At 45.5% G+C, this 18468-nt stretch overlaps 2 protein-coding genes across 3 annotated transcripts; one reads left to right on the forward strand and one right to left on the reverse strand.

The window, feature by feature from the left end:
* Positions 1 to 1306: 1306 nt before the first annotated feature.
* On the forward strand, positions 1307 to 7568 carry LOC142767531 (uncharacterized). 2 transcript variants are annotated; one of them, XM_075869395.1, is made up of 8 exons: positions 1307 to 1392; positions 2304 to 2433; positions 2563 to 2738; positions 3196 to 3255; positions 3327 to 3386; positions 3452 to 3556; positions 3612 to 3725; positions 4022 to 7568. In XM_075869395.1, exons 2-8 carry the CDS (start codon positions 2318 to 2320, stop codon positions 6181 to 6183), a joined length of 2793 nt encoding a protein of 930 aa, XP_075725510.1. In that variant the 5' UTR covers positions 1307 to 1392; positions 2304 to 2317; the 3' UTR covers positions 6184 to 7568. The 2 variants fall into 2 exon arrangements, with proteins under 2 accessions (XP_075725510.1, XP_075725511.1); XM_075869396.1 differs by having other exon boundaries at positions 3452 to 3725; positions 4022 to 4056.
* Positions 7569 to 9033: 1465 nt separating this feature from the next.
* Positions 9034 to 17557, reverse strand: LOC142767808 (uncharacterized). Its single transcript, XM_075870050.1, has 2 exons — positions 17318 to 17557; positions 9034 to 9324 (listed from the first exon to the last, which is right to left on the reverse strand). Exons 1-2 carry the CDS (start codon positions 17555 to 17557, stop codon positions 9034 to 9036), a joined length of 531 nt encoding a protein of 176 aa, XP_075726165.1.
* Positions 17558 to 18468: the final 911 nt, after the last annotated feature.

An 18468-nucleotide genomic window follows, 5' to 3' on the forward strand; every position in this document is an offset into this window, starting at 1 on the left:
TTCCAGCGTACGGTGGTATGACACTCAACGTAAAAAGAAATGACGCTCGGTGTGTGTGCACCCTCTGTCAGCGGTAGTCCTGCCGTATACACTTCAAATAAAAATAGGTGCACATTAAAAAACTCAGGTGGCCAGAATCAATCTTTAGTCTCAAACCACGTCGTACCTCCTAGTGGTGTGATAGTTTTGGCACGTCAAATATTACGTCCTTGCTTGCGCCCTAGCTACGGGCGCTATACAGCGTCCGCTATGAGAACGAGTTGAAAGAAGTACCAAGGCAGGTATGAAATTTTCGATGGTTTGACGAAATTTGACCCGGTTGACAGGGACGCATCTCTGCGTAACTGTAAACAAACTCTATCTTAGTGGGTATTGTGTGATATGACAACGACCAAGAGAGCTGTCAAAGCAACCTAATCGACATTCGAATCAGTGAACACGCTGCGTGATCAGGCGCGAATATTGTCCGAAATGAAACATGTGCTGCTAGAAACATACGATACAACCTTGTTAGCATCCGATGAAAACCTTGGCAAAAGTGAAACTCTTATGAAACTGAACACACCGCATTCAAATGGTGCCAGGGACTGAACAGGGCAGACGTAAGTTTAGTCCCTTCACACTGACCTCCTAATAAGTTGAAAGCCGCGTGACGAACTTTCTATTCAAGCAATAGAAATCCGAACGCTGTATACAAATGCACGAGAAAGCATGGCGGTACTTTGCCAACAGCTCTGAACAGACAGGAATGCCGTAGCAAATGCTTGTATTACCGGTAACATACATAAAGAATTCAGGCCATCACCTCACTTTTAATGTCATAGAAAAGCAGCTGTTCACCATCGACATTCACATAGGACTCGCTCAAAGACATCGTGTTTGACTTGCTTGGTCCCGCAAAGGTTGTCAAGGGATCGCTCTCCATTCAGATAAGATTCACACCCTGAAAATGTTTTTACATAGATTTTTTGAAACCTTCGAAGCAAGTCACAGGTGATGCTGCACGTGGAGGGCGACCAGATAACAGTCATAGAGAAAGAAGAAGACAAGAGCGGACACTCCGCGAAACCTGGCCTCAGGAAGTGCGTCACGACTACGTAACGAACTAGTGCTCCCACCACACGTCAGAGGGCGCAAGCGCAAAAAAAAACACAGTTATAATCAATGCAACAGAATTGTTTTCACAAATTAATAATTACACGCCCAAATTTGGTATGTTCTTTATACATAAAAACGATTTATTCAACACACCTTACGCGATTATTTTTCTTCAGCCGTACTGTCATAAACACCATCTATCCAGCGACAAGCCCATGCATGACTGACGGCGAGACGCTTTCGTCGCTTTCGTCAACGTCGGCTGCGTCGGCGTTTTCAAGCGTGAGATAACAGGTGAGGCACGTTTTCAAGCGAAGCTTGTTGAATGACATGTTGTTGGTCTTGTTGGGTCATTTTTTCAGAAAACGGTTACGCCTGCGCGAAAAAGACACCATGCAACAAACATAGAAAGATGCACACACACACGTTGCGCTTCGTGTGTGCGAGTTTGTTTCTTACGTGGCGTGTCATTCACGCAGTTGTAACCTTTTTCTGAAGCTTGTAAGGACTGGGAGGTTCGCTAAAAAGAAAGTTTGTGGCTCTATGCGGCGGTTAGACGGGAACATTGTGCAACGTATGCAGTATAGAAAAGGCGGCACGGCGTCAAGCCGAGGCGACGCGTGCTGCGTCTGCCACGGACGCGAGCGTCTGTGCGCTGAGCATAGCTGGGCAGCTAGGTCGTAGGCTCGGTGCAAAATATTGAGAAGCGTTTGTTGGGCCTCGCATGCTTCACGACGCATTTCCCGAAGGCTCGGAACACGAATAATTCTTGGTGTGCCGGAGGCAAATCTGGACTAGCCAAGTGGCCATCATCTTCGTTTCTTCGCTAGCCTTGTGCCACTAGTGCAAGCTGCCCACAAATTTTTTTGACGTTTCCAATATAATTTTACCGCACAAATTTCAACTACGATTTTTCTTCCCAATGTACTGCTGATACTGCGTACGCACGAAGGTGTTCTAATGTTCCCAGGCCGCGATACCATTGCATTACAAGGGATAGCGGCCTGGAAACTTCTGAAGATCTTTGTTCGTGGTCTTGACGTATATCTTTGTAAGTCAGAGTTTTATGGGTCAGAGATGTATCACTGGTTTTGTATTGTGCATCGATTAGCTAATCATTCAAAGGGGTTTGCTGGTACACTTATGACGTGCACATATCTTTTTTGTAATTTGACAGCGAAGCATCCACTTACTAACATTTTCAGACCGCGCTGACGCCATGCCGTCCGGCGGTCCAAGCTACGGCAGCTACTGCTGTGTATCGTGGTGCTTCAACAATGGCAGAACCCACAAGAAGCCTGGGACGAGTTTCTTCCGCGTACCACGGGACGGCAGGTGTGTTAAAGCTTTTGTATGGTTTGCATGTCTGTAGGCTTACTGTTCGTACTTGCTAAGTGAGGGTAACAATAAAAAATCACTATTCAAGCACTTCCCCTTTCAGCTGATAGTTCATTGCCAATGCAGGATGAAAGCATGGATGCAGTATGCTGGACGCGATGATCTCCTGAGTAAGCCGGCCAGCCTATTGTACGCAACGTACAGGGTTTGTAGCGACCATTTTACTGCTCAAAGTTTCATGGACCCTGGGCACACAAGGCTTACAAGAATGGCTGTTCCCAGTGTGCAACCAGCTGCACCATGTAAGTGATTGACTGAAACTCAAATATGTGCAATAGCAGCCACTTGTATTGAATCAGTGGCGACAGTTAACCGTGAAGATCTCTGTAGCCGATAGAGAAACCTCACTACAGAAGTAACACTTGGAAAGTCTTAAGTTCTGTGAATTGTGGGCTATTACCTTCCTAACAGCAGCTTTACATTTCTGTCATTTTTTGATGCTCTGGACCTGCGCAACTTGTTTTGAAAGACTTTAAAGGGCTATTTCACGTTATCTTCAAGCCTGAGTGCACATGTACGTATACCTTTCATCAGTGAAAGCTGCCACTGTTGATAATTCCAAAAATCACAAATTACTTGTTTCCTAGTTGGTGCCGTCTCTTTTCTTCCACGTTCGACCAATTTATGCGTTTGAAAGAGCTGTTTAAGCTTCCCCATGCTACAAGCTTTGTAACTTGTACCAACTGCACATATATGCAGGTTCTCTGAGCGTCGCTTCAAGTAGTGACTGTGACATGGCTGCAGAAGCTGCACTGCAAGGTGCGGATGAGCTTCAGTTTGTGTTATTATAAGCCTCTTACTGACACATTGTCGTAATTTCATCTCTTCAGGACCTGCGGTAGAGGCTTCAGAAAGCGGCTCCCACACATTGAGGTGCCCCGATGAACAGGGTGCGTTCAGTGTCGCGATTTCTTTTTTTTTTTACCCAAATTGACTGTTGACCAAACCTCTGCAGGTGGCAGCTCCCTTGTAGCTGGTGAAAGAATTTCTGATGATTTCGTCTTGCCGGAGAAAACCTTAACCAGTCGTTCAGCTGTCACAAAAGGAACTTGTGTGGCCGGTAAGTTGTATGTTCACTTCAACACCAGAGTGGATTGATATAGAGACTTCCGCAGGCCGCTCGCAAGATTGTTCCGACAGCATTGTCCGAGGCACTGAACAAGCTTCACAAGACCCTCCAGAAGACGTCTCCGCCAACAGCTCCACGCCTGAGTGCCTTAGAGAAAATGGTGACTATGCTTTTATTGCAGCAGTTTTTAATGTGCTATTTTATGTTTAGGACATTCTGAGGAAACTATCCTCAAAAGGACACTACGTGTGCACTTACAAAATGTAAGGGTGGGCTCTCAGTGATTTTCATTTTTTTTGTGCATTGTCAACATTGTGAATGGTTTGTTTTTAGGTAGTGGAATCGAAAACTTTGTACCACAGAAAGTTTCAGACCTTGGGTCTGAAAGAGCGAGGAAAGTGCTCGTATGGGATTAGTTGTTCTTCGCTTTTACATCAATTTTTTTGTTTATTGCAGTGCGTTCCTGTGTGCCAGCGACAATGTCTCCATCAATGAAGTACAAGCAAACCATTAAACATCTGCAAGCCAAAGTAGCAGCACAGCGGAAAACTATCAAAAGACTGCAGAGACAGCCTCACCAAGCACCGTCATCGACTACGAAGGCCCTTGAAGTTATCCGACCGCACGTCACCGAGGAGGTTTTTAAACTTCTTTCTGCACATGTTCGCTTGAGGCCCAAATGCAAGGGCAAGCGGTTTCCCGTGTGGTTCAAGAAATTCGCTCTTCACTTAAACTTCCGAGGTCCGCGAGCATACCGATTTCTGGCTCCGTATTTTTCTTTGCCCTCCCGGCGTTCATTAAGGAGGTGGCTAGCTAATGTAAAGATGACTCCAGGCATAATTCCAGGAATCCTTTCTTCCATTGCAACAAATACTCAAGCTTGGAATGAACGGGACCGAGTGTGCGCTTTAGTTTTCGACGAAATAGCACTCAAAAAGAATTTGTACTATGATGCTTCAAGAGACGTTGTCCAGGGTTTTACAGATGATGGCACTCATCGCACTTCAACCATCGCTGATCGAGCACTGGTTTTTCTTCTTGTTGGTGTTTCGAGAAAGTGGGTTCAACCGGTTGCTTTTACTATAGGGCACACATCAACACCATCATCTGTTATGCATAACTTGCTGGTGTCACTCATTTTGGAGCTTAGGAGCATTAATATTGCAGTGAAAGCAGTCATTTGTGACCAGGGCAGTTCAAATGTAAGTCTCGCTAACCAACTAAAAGTGACTGTAGCAAAGCCTTTTTTTGAAGTTAATGGTGAGCGGGTATATTACATTTTTGATGTTCCGCATTTAATTAAAACAACGCGCAATAATGTCCAAGCACACAAGTTATACATTGGGGATGACATCGTTAACTGGTCGCACATTGTAAGCCTTTACCAATCCTCACATGAGTTGCGGTTGCGATTGGCTCCAAAGTTGACTGAACGGCACGTTCATCAGAAACCTTTTTCTAATATGAAGGTCAGCAGAGCAACTCAGGTCTTCAGTGCATCAGTTTCGATTGCTATCACGGCAATGGTGTATGCGAAGGTGCTGCCTGCCTCGGCCATCACTACAGCTCAATTTTGTGATCGTATGGACAGGATTTTCGATGCCTTGAACAGCTCGAGTAAAAAAAGAACTTCGCAAAAGCTGCGGCATGCAATCATGAAAAATGATTCAGAGCTGATTGACTTCCTCCGAGGCCAGCTTCCCTGGATTGCATCATGGCAGTTTGTTGGCAGACGTCAACCACAAACCATCGTAGGTTGGCAAATTACAATTCAGGCAATTTGTCAACTATGGGACGACCTCTCCAAAAATTACAATTTTGAATACCTGTTAACACGCAGGCTTCAACAGGATCCTCTGGAGAACATATTTGGCCACATTAGGCAAAAACAGGGTTGCAACACCAACCCCAATGTAGCACAATTTATTTGTGGCCTGAAGCACATCTGCATAAGAAAACTCTTCAAGCTGTCAGAATACGGAAATGTCGAGGATGATGAATGTGACCTCCTCCAGGAACAGCTGTCGCCATTCTCCCTCACCAGTGCGTCTCTTGTGGATAATGAGGAGTGTGCACAGCCACAGCCTGACGACTTTCCCGCTCTAGACGATCTCTCTGAACTTGCGACAAACATTCACTCCCATATTATCGATGACTCCGCTGCATATTATGTAGCTGGTTTTCTCATCAAACACTTCCTTCGGAATGCATGTGACGGTTGCAGTTGCCCACAGTTACTGAAAGACGACAGTGAGACGCTTAAGGGTACCCACCAGTATTTCACAATGCTCAAAGCATACCACGTCCCCAGCAAACTTTTTGGGAATCTCACTGTGCCATCAGAAGCAGCTTTTGCATACGTACAACAACTTGAATCTCGCTTTCTTGCCATAATTGAGGCCACTGCACATCACCTGAAAGTGTGCGATGTTTTGTATCACCATCTGTCAAGTGTTGGCGATTTTCATTTCTGCTCTGCTGGGTGTCGCGCTAAGTTTCTGAAAATGTTTTGCCGGGTTCGTTTATGTTGGCATGTGCGTTTTGTGAACCGAAACTTAGACAGGGTTAGGTTCCAGTCTTCAATCTCGGGCATGCAGCTTGACAAGTTCAAAGGTTAGCAATTAGCGGCGGGTTTACACTAAAGTATTGGAGTTGAGCCGAATCCTGCAATAGCTTTGTTATGTTATTACTTCGTTACAGCAGACTTCATTATGGTCTTATATGCTTATATTCAGTTCAACTGGACTAACCACTCCTTCGTTGCATTCATTGTTTTGGTTACCCGCTATGAGGAGTACAAACACTGTGTATTCGCTCGAAGTGATTTGCATAACCTTAAAAAGAATGTTGGGCATCCTGTCTGTATTTTTTGTAGCAAATACGGGCGAACTGTACACTTTACTGTGGGTCGCTTGGTCACTGTGTATGCTTTATCTCTCCAGCTCAAGTAATATATCGATAACAAAACCGCTTGTTGAAATGTCTTCGAGCGGGTAAGGAACACAGTATGAAGTGGGCACGGTTCATGTTATCACGCTTTTCGTATTTTAGCTTCTCATCAACCTCCTCATCTTGCCCATCAAAATTTTCAAAAGAATACCCAAACTTGTAGTGTTTGATGGGGCTGCGGACGCTGCCATTTTATTTTTATATAGCTTGTGAGTGATAACGTACGATGTAGAGCCTTTGTGAAAAATAATGAGCCAAAGTGGTTTCCTTCTGCTATTTATTAGCCCTGTAATACCGCTCTCGTAGCACCAATTAAAGTCCACAATTCTGGATAAAGTGATGACTACAATCTATTTTAGCTCGCAAGCGTCACAGCAACACCCAAACGCAAATCACTTGGGATCTTAAGTTTTTGATGAAGGCGACGCATAACAAAAGCCACAAGACCTGCCAGTGTTGTAGCATAAAGTTTGTCTTTCACGTAGTGAGCAAGCTGCAAAGCCCTACCTTTCTGAGGACAAGCAGGCATCAAGTCTGCTTTTTTTCATTTTGGACTAGCTGTTCTTAAGCACAGCCAGCACACTGCACCTTTGCCTTTCTGTTATATTGTGTCGTGTGGTTTCTGTGCGCTCTTTTTTTCTATGCATTATTTCAGTTAAGCCCAGGCGTGATTCGCGACTTCATTGCTGTGTATATGTCACTTCTTCCTTCTTCATCAGCATTGTGCGCTATGTTTTTGCCATAGATCCTTAGTTACCCACTGGCCCGGTGTGTCATACTTCACCAGTTTCTCGGCTTCTGCCAACTCTAGCGATGTGTGCGTTGTCTGTGTTCTCTATGTATTTGTTACAATATTTGTTACAATTTATTTGTAAGGCGAGATGCATTTGTTGTCTACCTTTGTCATATTGTGCTTTTTATATTCTCATACTCTACCTTGCCTTTGAATAAAACATTGCGGATGCTCTGTTTCTTTGACTGATATATACATTGATCACTTGTTCCAAAAGAAAAACACAAGCGCGATGAATAAAACGATAGTGAATTATCATTACCTGCATCTCTTTTTTTTATAACTTAATCAAAATAAAAATTACGTCACGACCGATTCGCACGAACCACTGAACAAAACAAAACAGGGAATCGCTAAATCAAAACGACCTACAAAAACTATCCATTTGGGCGATGAATAGTGGTCTGAAATTATGAACTTACGACATAGCCAAACGTCGGTTATGCAAAGTAATTCAAAAGTTGCGCCAGTGAAACCGAAACCGGAAGCGCAAGCCACTTGCTCTCATCAACCACTAGGTGTGCTAGAGTCGATTGGGCCGCTGGGGTCTACGGGAGTGTCCACTCTTCACCTTTTTTATTTCTCTATGTAACAGTGCATGCAGAGCGCGTGAACGTGCTGAGATAGCACAGGCAGAAGGCGGGAGCGATGTACCGAGCGACCGGCTAATGCTAGAAAAGCGGCGAAACGCGCGCGGCGTGGCGCCCTCTGGCCGAGGTTAGGAGGCCCATAGTCGCCGCCACGCTCTCCCATGTATACACAAGTGTAACTAACGGGAGTAACAGCAAAAAGGGACCAGCAAACAGATTTTCTTCAGAGCCCGTTTTAAAAGAAACGAGCTACCTATATGTAAAAGCGCCAAAGAGGCGTGCCTTACCGCGAGGGGGGGGGGGGGGAGGTCTCAATCATGCAACCCACGGTCTGCATGTGGTCTGCATGCGGTTCGCATATTCACACGGAACGATGTTTTCTAACTTTGCTATAGACCACACATAAGTTTTCCGCCTGTGTCTTGGTTAGCTACAGACAAGGGAACGGGCACACATAGGCTCTAGGTCACAACATCAACGTCGAAAGAAAGTTTTATTTTTCAGAATCAGCACCCAAACTTTAGTCTTTCAGATAATTAGTACCCTTATGTTCTTTGAAACCTCTATTGTTATTGTTGATCAAGGTTGTTCATCATTGCTCACACGTTAGTACAATTTTGCTGTATGTTTTCATGTTTTATAATAACCCCTTCATGTAGCCGTAGGTGGTCCCCTTTGTCAGTTTCTCTGAAAGTTTTGGCCCTCCTGTAGTACTATGTTGACCATGTATAACTCAACTGGAATCGTTAATTAAACTTGACTTAAAATTTCTCTTTACATTTAATCTATATGTGGAATATGAAAAAAGAGATCTTTCAAATTACAAGGTTAGGTCACATTTCGCTCATACTCTCTGCTCGGCTACCCCCCCCCCCCCGCCCTCCCGTGCGCACCAGCTTTTCAGTCTGTCCCAACCCTATTGGGACTAAACTTGGTGACTGTGTCCCACTAGCCGAGGTGATTCATTTCAAAATGTCAACAGCAAATAAAATGATTTTGAAAGAACCAGACAACAGAGGCAAAGAGCACTGGCATAGCGCTCTTTCCTCTGACATTTTGTCCCATCTTAATCATTTTATGCGCTGTAAATACATTTTGAAATGAATCCTCATTACCAGGTACAAGCGTCAACCTTTTCATGATGGGTTTGACTTTGAGATTTCTGCCTCACCGAGTTGGTTGGAGGTTCCCGAAGCAGCTCCCCTGTCGGCTGACTGGCGCATCATCGGCGGCGCTTTCATCGCACCACGCTCCACGGACGGCGTAGGCGACGAGCTCTCCGGTGTGAGGTCTTCGATGGTGGGATGCGGATCGATGGAAACCCGCTTGCTTTTGTTGACTGGCATGGCTGCGACTAGCGTTCCTTCCGGCCATGTTGTCCCAGCTACTGTTGCTGTCAAGGCGGGCAATTTCTGCTGGCCTCCCAACTGCACAAAGACGCCATGACCGGTTCTATTACAGGAATAGGAGAAAAGAAATCGTCTCTTCATTTTCTGCACCATCTCTTTTCGTGTGTATGTGTGTCCAGTACACTGGTCCTGGGACAAAAAGGGCTATAAAAGCATTTACGACCTGCTCCACGAGTGCATTCATCTTGATTAGAGGTCGGCAAATGGCCATCCGTGGGCCGCATGCAGGCAGCGAGAATGTAATATGAAGCCTTCGGAACGAGGTCATTACAACACCCCCTCCCATTCTGAACTGTCTGATGAACACCTCCACGACTCCCTGCGTCTCTCGGTGAGCAAACGTGTTGTAGATATTTGCGAGTTGGCCAAGAGCGTTCCGCACCCAAATTTTCATTCAACTTTTCTTTCATTTAGCCTCATGTACATAAATAGCAACCTTGTGGCTCAAAGTTCAGATTTATAATTATGATTTTTATTTCAATCCTATGCATTACTAATGCCAAATCGGTAAATTGTTTCCTGCTTTACAACAAAGCCATGCCTCCCCCCCTCATTTCCGAGTTTTCGTGCGGCCACCACCGTTACTGCTCATCGAAACTCGGTCCTCCACCTCAAAACATTGCCAAACCATGATGTGGATGATATTGAAACGAATATGCGCGAGCCGAGAACGAGAACGCGTGCACAGTCGGTCAATTCTTTAACTATCATGCACGAGCCACAGTTCTTTCAGGGACGAAGCTCCTGAGCGCGTAGGTCGATCCCTCCTCCGTATGTAGAATGAAGCCATCTCTAGTTTATGGCTTGCTCAATAGGTGGCGTCTTGTGTGTATTAGTCCTTGAGAATATTACAACTAGATCTCATTAGTGGTTTCCACACTATATCTACGGAGTAAATGGTGAGTAGGGCGAAGCGTTCGTCCATGCATCCATGTGTCGAACTGTCCGTGCATCCATGCATCTGTCTGTCCGTGCATGTTTCCGTCAATCCGTTCATCCGTCCGTTCATCCGTCCATCCGTGCTTTCATCTGTCTCTCTGTTTGTGCGTGTGTTCATGCTTCCGTCCATCCATCCGTGCGTCCGTGCTTCTATACATCCGTCTGCCTGGCCATCCGTGTTTCCGTCCATCCGTCCATCCGCGCTTTTGTCCATTTATTCGTCCGTGCTTTTGATATCCGTCCATGCGTCCGTCCATCTGTCTGACCGTTCGTGATTCCATTAATCCATGCATCGTGCTTCTGTCCATCTGTCCGTCTGACCGTCGGTAAGTACTTCCGTCCATCCGGCCGTGCGTCCATGCCTCTGTCCGAGTGTCCATCTATTCGTGCGTCCGGATGGACAGAGGCACAGGCGCACTAACGCACACACGGACGACAGCTGGACAGAAGCAAGAACAGATGAACGGAAGCGCGTGCAGACACATGAACGGGCGCACGGAAGAACGGACGGATGCACGGATGGACAGACGGACGCTTCGCCTCGCTCCTCGTCATTCCCTCTATGGATATGCTGTGATTTGTTATGTATCTTTTTGATATGACTTAAGTTCTATAAACGGTGCAGGCATATGCATGTCCACAAGGCACATGCGCACACAATTTTCGCAGCTTCATTTTATCTAATCACGATGACATAAAAAAGAAGGGGCCACTGCACTCGATAGCTAAAGTATTGGCCTGCTGTACTAGTGGGTTAGGTTAAGTGTGTATTAATAAATTACAGTTCTCCTGCACATAGGTTTGCGATATATTTCTTTGTTTGGAGAAAGGTAGACTTTATCCCTTCACATAGCTTATTGGCCTTTACCGTCATGTAAATGGAACGATTTTTTTATGTTTTTAGGCGGGTTGTGTTGAAATACTTTGTTGTATCATAGATTAATAAAGTAGATACCATTTGAATATAACATTTTTATGCTATACAGACAGCTGCGGAAGTCACGACACTGCGGAGTCTTTAGCCAAATAGATTTAAAATTACGCGTACAGCGACGTGGATTTACCATTCGCTACTCACGTTTCACGAACTTGTACGAACAGTGGTGTGTGTGGTGCTTACGAAAAAAATGCCCCCCCCCCCCCCGAGGAAATTGCGGAAAAATGCGAATGCATTCCTTGTGCTGAGAGCATAATTTTATTTGAATAAAAGTAAATTATTGACGAGACGAGGATTTGTACCGTAACCATTTATTCACACATTCATCAGCCAGTGAACGGCGAGAGAAGCAGTGGTGAAGCACAGCACCTGTCATTGTACCTGACAACCATAATTTCAGCGTCTGATCAACACAAGCGCTACACAAATGGTGGCGGTACAAATGCTAGAAATGCGTTTCAAACGCGCTGCATTGAGGCGGTGGCAGCATATTCGCGGAGTACATGATGATGAGTGGGGCAAAGTGTTCGTCAGTCTGTCCGCGCTTCCGTCCGACCGCGCATCCCTCAGAGCGACCGTCTGTGTTTCCGTCTATCCGTTCATTCGTCCGCGCATCTGTCTGCTGTCCGTTCGTTTGCTTGTGCGTCTGTCCATCCGTCCGTTCGTCTACTGAACACTACAAGTACCCCATCTCGCATCTTTTTAATTATGCATTCATAATATAGGACATCCAGTGGACATTCCAAGGACTAAACTTGAGGTGCACGTATCCTCTCTCTTACGACCGGTGCTTCGTGTCTATTTCCCACCTTTCACTGCCGCTAGTTCATGGCCCAACTTTGACTAAACCTTGCTACGAGCAAAGATGTTACGCCCAGCAAGGTTAACGTGGCCAGATAGTGCTCAAAGTGCGTTTTGCTGTAACTAGTTTTGTTTTGTAAGCATCAAATTCAAGGCGAATATTATTGAAGATTAAGACACCGATACTCGTCTCTGCGGGCTATTTTGTCAAAAACATTTATCTATTTATTTATGATTAACGTCCGCGGGTTTTCTCCCTAATCCAATAGAGTGCGCGCGTGCCGCTCCTCTAGTCCGGCCGTGGAGGTGGCTACTTACTACTACGACTACTACTACATACATCGTGGACGCGCGACCCATGGCTTATTGAGCTTGGCCACTAAAAAGGTGGGGGCTCCGTTTTCTAGGGGCGAGGATAAGCGTGCGCGCCCGCAGCTTTTGCTGAAAGCTGCTGACGCCGAAGCGTGACATGGCGGGGAGTCCAGTTGCTAGGGTATCGCGCGACCATGGCTGTTGCTATGGGAGAGTGCGATGAACGGATCTCGATGGACGCCTGACATATCCCGACTAAGAAATGCATTCGCATTTAAAACACACATTGTCTTTCATGCGTTCTCTGACAACAATTCGAAGGCGAACCCTATCCGGTGTGGCTACCAGGTAATCATCTCTTTAGGGGCGAAGCTCCTTAAAGCGGCAGCTGTTCGTCTCTCGCAGTCATCGTAGTCATAGTGTGTAACCAGTATTACGTTTTGACCTGCAAGGTGGTGCCGCTGGGAGATTTCTCCCGTGCGTTGTTGAACAATAAAAAATTCGCAGCGTGCGCATTCACGAAAAGCCGAATTATCCTGTCTCTAATTTCCCAATAGCAGCCATTTGCATGTACATTGAGCACTATCTGACAGGAAAGGGTTGCTACGTTATACTCGCTGGGCGCAGCATCCTTGGTTTTAGAAAGGTTTAGCGAGCGTTGGGCCGCTGTGCCATGAATACAGTGAACTAGTATATACCATGAACTCGAGGTGGTTAAAAGTGGAAAGTAGACACGAAGTGCAAGCCGTAAAAAAGTGTGCCTGTGACAACATTTCTTTAGTCCTTGGAATGTCCGCTGGATGACGGGGCTTCTATATGGAGAATATATGATGAAAAGATGCGAGATGGTGGTACTTGGAGTGTTGAATAGATGGACGAGCGGACGCACAGACAGATGCATGGATGGACGCATGAACGGACGCAGGGGCAGATGCATGGATGAACGCAGGGACGGACGTACGAACAGACGCACGCACGGACGGGCGGATGGACGCATGGACGGTCACACAGACGGACGCATAGACGGACGGAAACAAGAACGAATGGACGGACGAATGCTTCGCCCCACTCTCCATCATTCACTTCGTGGATATGCTGACATTTTTTTATTATAGTGAAGATAATCAAAATGCTCATATTGATGATAGCGATCTTTGAGGACATTTCTGTTGAGGACAGCAATTACTACGCCGAAGATCACTTTTCTCATTTCCTGAGGCATTTAAGGCTTTTACCTCAGACTACAAGGTATCATACAGAAGCAGAGACGTAAGATGTCCCTAACAGCATGTATGGTACAAGTGCGAATAATTTCATTACGATAGCCAATGTGTTTAGAAAAAGTTTCTAATGATTTAGAGTACTTAGTACTGTAGTATGGGAGAATAAAAAGCCGTCCCGGATGCTACGAATCTTTGTTAAGAAAGAATGCTTCACGATGAAATGTACTAGGTATACGCTACTACGAAGAGTGGTAAAGGCTCTCTCTGTTCATACAGAAAAGCTGATCTGCCAGGGTGAAAACAGACCTGCGGTTCATGGCAGAGCTAACAGAGCGAAGTAAATTATCACTACTACCTGCAGACATTTCGAGTAGCCTCCACGGTTGCTATGGTTGTATAGGTTATTTTTCCTGCATATTTCTATGACATTGCGTGAAAAACCAACATGAATAAATAAGAACGAAATTCGTCACCCTTTCTTCATATCTGTAAAAGTACGCGAAAAAAGGTGCCATATTTGATTAGCGAAACTAAAATACTCACTGCTAAAAAATTTACGCATCTCCATGAAGTGAATGATGAGTGGGTGAAGCTGGATCCTAAAGTCTATAACGTCTACGTTGAAGTTCCCAGCTGGTATAAAGGACGGACAGATGCACGGATGGACATATCGACAGTTCACGCAGGTGACCGTGTATCTTACTGTTACAAACTTGATTATATATGTGCACATAAAATGTGGTTTTTTACACAGATGTTCTCCTTCTTCATAGTGCAGGTGTTAGGTTTTGGTTTCGGTTTTGTGCAGCGTGACGGAAGCCGATAAGGCCAGGCATTAAGGAGCTTCTCCTCTCCGCTTCCACAATAAGCCTTCTCTGGGAGTCACTCTTGCTGCCTTCATGTGGATGGCTTCAATCAGGCAACATGCATATTCACAATAGGTTGCCGGCAGTTTTTCTTGCCTCTGGGTCCTGCTTATGTGATATTTTTGCAATGTAGCTCAACATAAATGTTTCAATAAACTTCACATATATTGCCTTGAACATGCTGCGCTCACGTGTAAACAGTGTTTTCAGAAGCAGAATGAAGAAAGTTCACCTTCATTAGTGAACTGAAACGGGCCGGTTGGTATGTACATTACAAAATGTTGGATTTAGACAAGTCATACCAATCTGTTTAAAACTCGCAAGTACAAGCAAGCACTGAAAACTGCTCAAAACATGAATGGTAGCGTACGGCTGTTAGATGTGGCCGTTAGATCGGGTATTAAAACTTCAATTAGGGTGGTTAAAACTCAGGCATAAGCTAAACTTGCATGGCGAAAAACGAGCTCCCCACGTTATCGAACCACCCGGCCACGACCGTACGTCTCTCACACTGCCCTTGATCCACGCCCAATAAAGTGACCCTTTTCTGTTACCACAAGTGCTTGAAAGAGAAAAAAATAATGGGCACAGCCTTGGATGCAGCTTACATCAGGCGACACAGCGGGGCATGATACGCAGCAAAAGAGTGGCTACTTGGGCTGGTCGGTAATGTATTTTTGGAAAAAAAATATACTTTCTGAGTGCGCAAGGAACGGTTGAAAAAGAAAAGAGGAAGGACAGAGCACTCTGTCCTTTCTTCCTTCTTACTGAAACCTTCCCTGCACTCTAAAAAAGTGAATTTTTGCCTAAAATGCACAGTGGTCACTCATTGCGTCACAGTTTAGAAAGAAGTATCTACGAGCACCAGGTTCAACATTGTCGACCTCCGCAGCGTATTCCTCAAAGACAAAGACAGAATAACTGTGCCAAATGCTAGTTCACACATATTCAGTGTTCACACTTATCCCTTTTTTATCCTGTTTATATACCAGCACGTTCTTTTCAAGCGTCCTTCTTTTTGCCACAGTGGAGCAATGCAAGTACCAAGCTGCTTATCCTTCTTCGTGTCACATTCCCCATTCTTGCTGTCACATTGGCCTTGCGGTGATATCCATATTTTGGATGCCACTTCTTTTCAACTTATCAAGCACTGAGATTGGCGCAGTTCAAACTAATTCATAGCTTCTGAACGCGCAAGAGACACGTATCGCCTGCAAATCTTAGTTGAACATCGCACTCGCTCGCGGTTCTTCCTCCACGATGTTTACGATTCGTGCTTTAACCAGCTATAGTTGGTTTAAGGTACGTTTGCCCCTGTTGGACCCAGGAATTAAATACTTTCGTAATAAATATCACACCCTTATTCCACGCCGTGAAGATTGATGGGCAGCAGATCTGAAGTTTTTCTGTGCAAGAAACGCAAGCGCCAACACATAATTAGCAACGAAAATGCTGAGGCGAAGCGTGCCTGAGGCGCGAAGCGTGAAGCGACGCAATGCACTTATTCTCCTCCACAGAGCGGAATTTTCCTAACCTGTAAACTGATCTACATCATCAACGTGCGCCGGCGTAACGACCCAACTATAACCTGGCCCAACAATTCGAACTCGCTAATGCCGTTCATATCTTTGTTGAATTCTCCCCCACCGCGCGCGCCGTGCCCTCTGGCGTGTCGCGTGCTGTTCATGTCACCAGTACGCCTCGTTTCCGCGTTGTCGTACTTCTGCCTTGCTTGCGCCTGGTGTTTACACACTCAGCGTTTCCACGCGTCGCCTGGCCACGACCTCCTCGGAGGTCGTGCGCCTGTCTTGGTGTTTCAGTGTGACTTGCATCATCCGCAAGGCGTTCCTTCACTATCTTCATTGCTACTGGGCACACGTCACCAGCGTTGGCATTTCGTCAGTCCTGGTAGATGCACCGCAATTCGGGAGCACTGCACTCAAACGTGGCCGCTGCAGAGCGTATATGCAGGCTGCAACAGGAGCGCACCAGTCGGTAGCTGCCGTTACGAAGTTCGTATGGTCGTGGCGTCCGCGAATAGTTATGGCAGCGCGATGGGGGCGGCTGAACCTAATCGCGAGGGCCATGGTCTGGGTGCTTTGTCTCTAACTTGTCTCTTTGAGCACGTGCTTCCTACCGTAACATTCACGAAGGAACAATTGCGACCCTTGCCCTCTGCAACTAGCTTCGACTAAATGGCTCACTTCTGGAGCTTATTTCCGAGGCCCTCTGCTACTTTATACTGGGAGTGCAGTCAGCCATCCGAACGGTAGAAGTGCTCATCTGCAGAAGATTCACCTGTTCTTAAGTTCACGCCAGGAGTTCATAGACCATATAATATTTTCGCTGAGCGAACGCATGAGGAAGAATTTTTACTCTTTTCTTTATTCAGCTTCTATACAAAACACTTCTAGGTGAGAGAAACGGGATCAAGTTTCAGCGGCAGTCCTGTGCTGGTAGCATTGGCTCAAGGCTGTTCGCCTTGCTGTGCAGCACCCGCTACGGTAGCTCATAGGCTAAGGTCGGGCGCTGTTGATATCGAGGACGCACCATGAATTTCAAATGAAAGCCGCTCAACTTCGGCTCAAGCGACTGGCTGTGACCTGTGAACTCAGATTTAGGTGCGCAGTAAAGAACCTCAGCTGGTCACACCTAATCTGGAGCTCTGGAGTGCCCCACTACCGTGTGGTTCATGTAAAAGCTTCGTTTTCGTTCATAAAAGCACGGAATTCATTTTGCCGATGTTATCAGAGTGCGACTCATTTATTTCCATATTACCTGGCAAGAACAACTTTTTGGAATGCGTAGTGCCCCCACAAATTAATTTTGTACTCCCCCCCCCCCACCCTCACCACCACGTCCACCGCCACCATTTCAAACCGTTCGGTTCTCATTCATACATTCAAGCATAATGGCGAGTTAAGAAGTCGTACCTTCTGTGAGGACGCGTCGTCAGTGGTGGTCACCCGCTGGTGAGCGTAATGTTCGTCTGCCCTTAGCGCACCTATGTTCGGCTTCTGTATGGCGAGCCTTTCTGCAGACGCCAACTTTGCAGCCACTTGTACGTCCGCCGGTGTATGACTGTTCTCGGAGTCTGCAATGTTATTCAGAAAAGCGTTTTCGAAGATATCATTTAGGTTATCGTGCAAAGGTATCTCCTTGCCACGTGACATGCCCGATAACTCCATACGTGTAATGGTGTCATTAGTGATGACAATAGTATTCCTATGCACTTGGGGCGGAAAATAACAGAAACTTTAAGCGAACACCGCAACCTTTCATATCATATTGTATGTAATATGCCTAATTAAGCAGACCTTGTGTTTTTCCATTTATGTGTACACCGAAATTAAACTATTTCAGAACTTCGAAATTTTATCATTCTAATCCCTTATTTAAGGTTATGCTTTTAGGAAAGGAGACTACAGAAGCAGAAGGCATACGCATACCAGTAGCCTACAGTCTCAAGTGGCACTCAAAGGACATTCGCAAGGAAAGCACAAATGCACCAATTATTGTTCATGTATTGTCTGGCTTCCCACTTTGACAAATAAAATAGCTTTTTGGTGTGAGTCGCAGTCTATGCCACTATGCCGTTGAGCACGAGGACGTGGAGTCTTCTTTCCACCCATGGCTGTATTCTGACACACGCCAACCTTTTACTTGCCAATGTTCCAAAATTGGAACATACGAAACCTAATTTTTTTATTTCCTCTCCAATATATCGCATATTAAAATTTTATGTTTACGCATACTCATTGATGCTTGTGAAAAACGAAGCAGTTTCAATTTCTATTATGAACCTGCGGAGAATCATTAGATAAAGTTTAAAAAACAGGCATATTTTGCGCTCCTTGACCACCAGATGTTGGTTGCATTATTCCGCAGGAAAAAGTAATGTTGCAGTGAGCAAAGCAGAACTAAAATATCGGCAAATAGTTCGGGATTACGCGGCAATACAATAAAAAAATAACAAAGACAATCTAGTTTTCAGCTTGAGAGCTTTGTGTGGATGTTCCTTTTTTGGAACATTGGCGTTTCACAGTGTCAAACGCAGCGTAGACGAGCGCAAGCGTTTCGCCTT

Source organism: Rhipicephalus microplus, chromosome 7 (genome assembly GCF_043290135.1).
Source record: "Rhipicephalus microplus isolate Deutch F79 chromosome 7, USDA_Rmic, whole genome shotgun sequence".
In the NCBI taxonomy this organism is placed as follows: Eukaryota; Metazoa; Arthropoda; class Arachnida; order Ixodida; family Ixodidae; genus Rhipicephalus; species Rhipicephalus microplus.

Coding starts and splice junctions, on each gene's coding strand:
- LOC142767531 (XM_075869395.1), top strand. CDS start 2,318: ATGCCGTCCGGCGGTCCAAGCTACGGCAGCTACTGCTGTGTATCGTGG. Junction 3,387..3,451: donor GAGGTGCCCCGATGAACAGG/GTGCGTTCAGTG, acceptor AAACCTCTGCAG/GTGGCAGCTCCCTTGTAGCT. Junction 3,726..4,021: donor TGAGTGCCTTAGAGAAAATG/GTGACTATGCTT, acceptor TGTTTATTGCAG/TGCGTTCCTGTGTGCCAGCG.
- LOC142767808 (XM_075870050.1), bottom strand. CDS start 17,557: ATGTCACGTGGCAAGGAGATACCTTTGCACGATAACCTAAATGATATC. Junction 9,325..17,317: donor ACGACGCGTCCTCACAGAAG/GTACGACTTCTT, acceptor GTCTTTGTGCAG/TTGGGAGGCCAGCAGAAATT.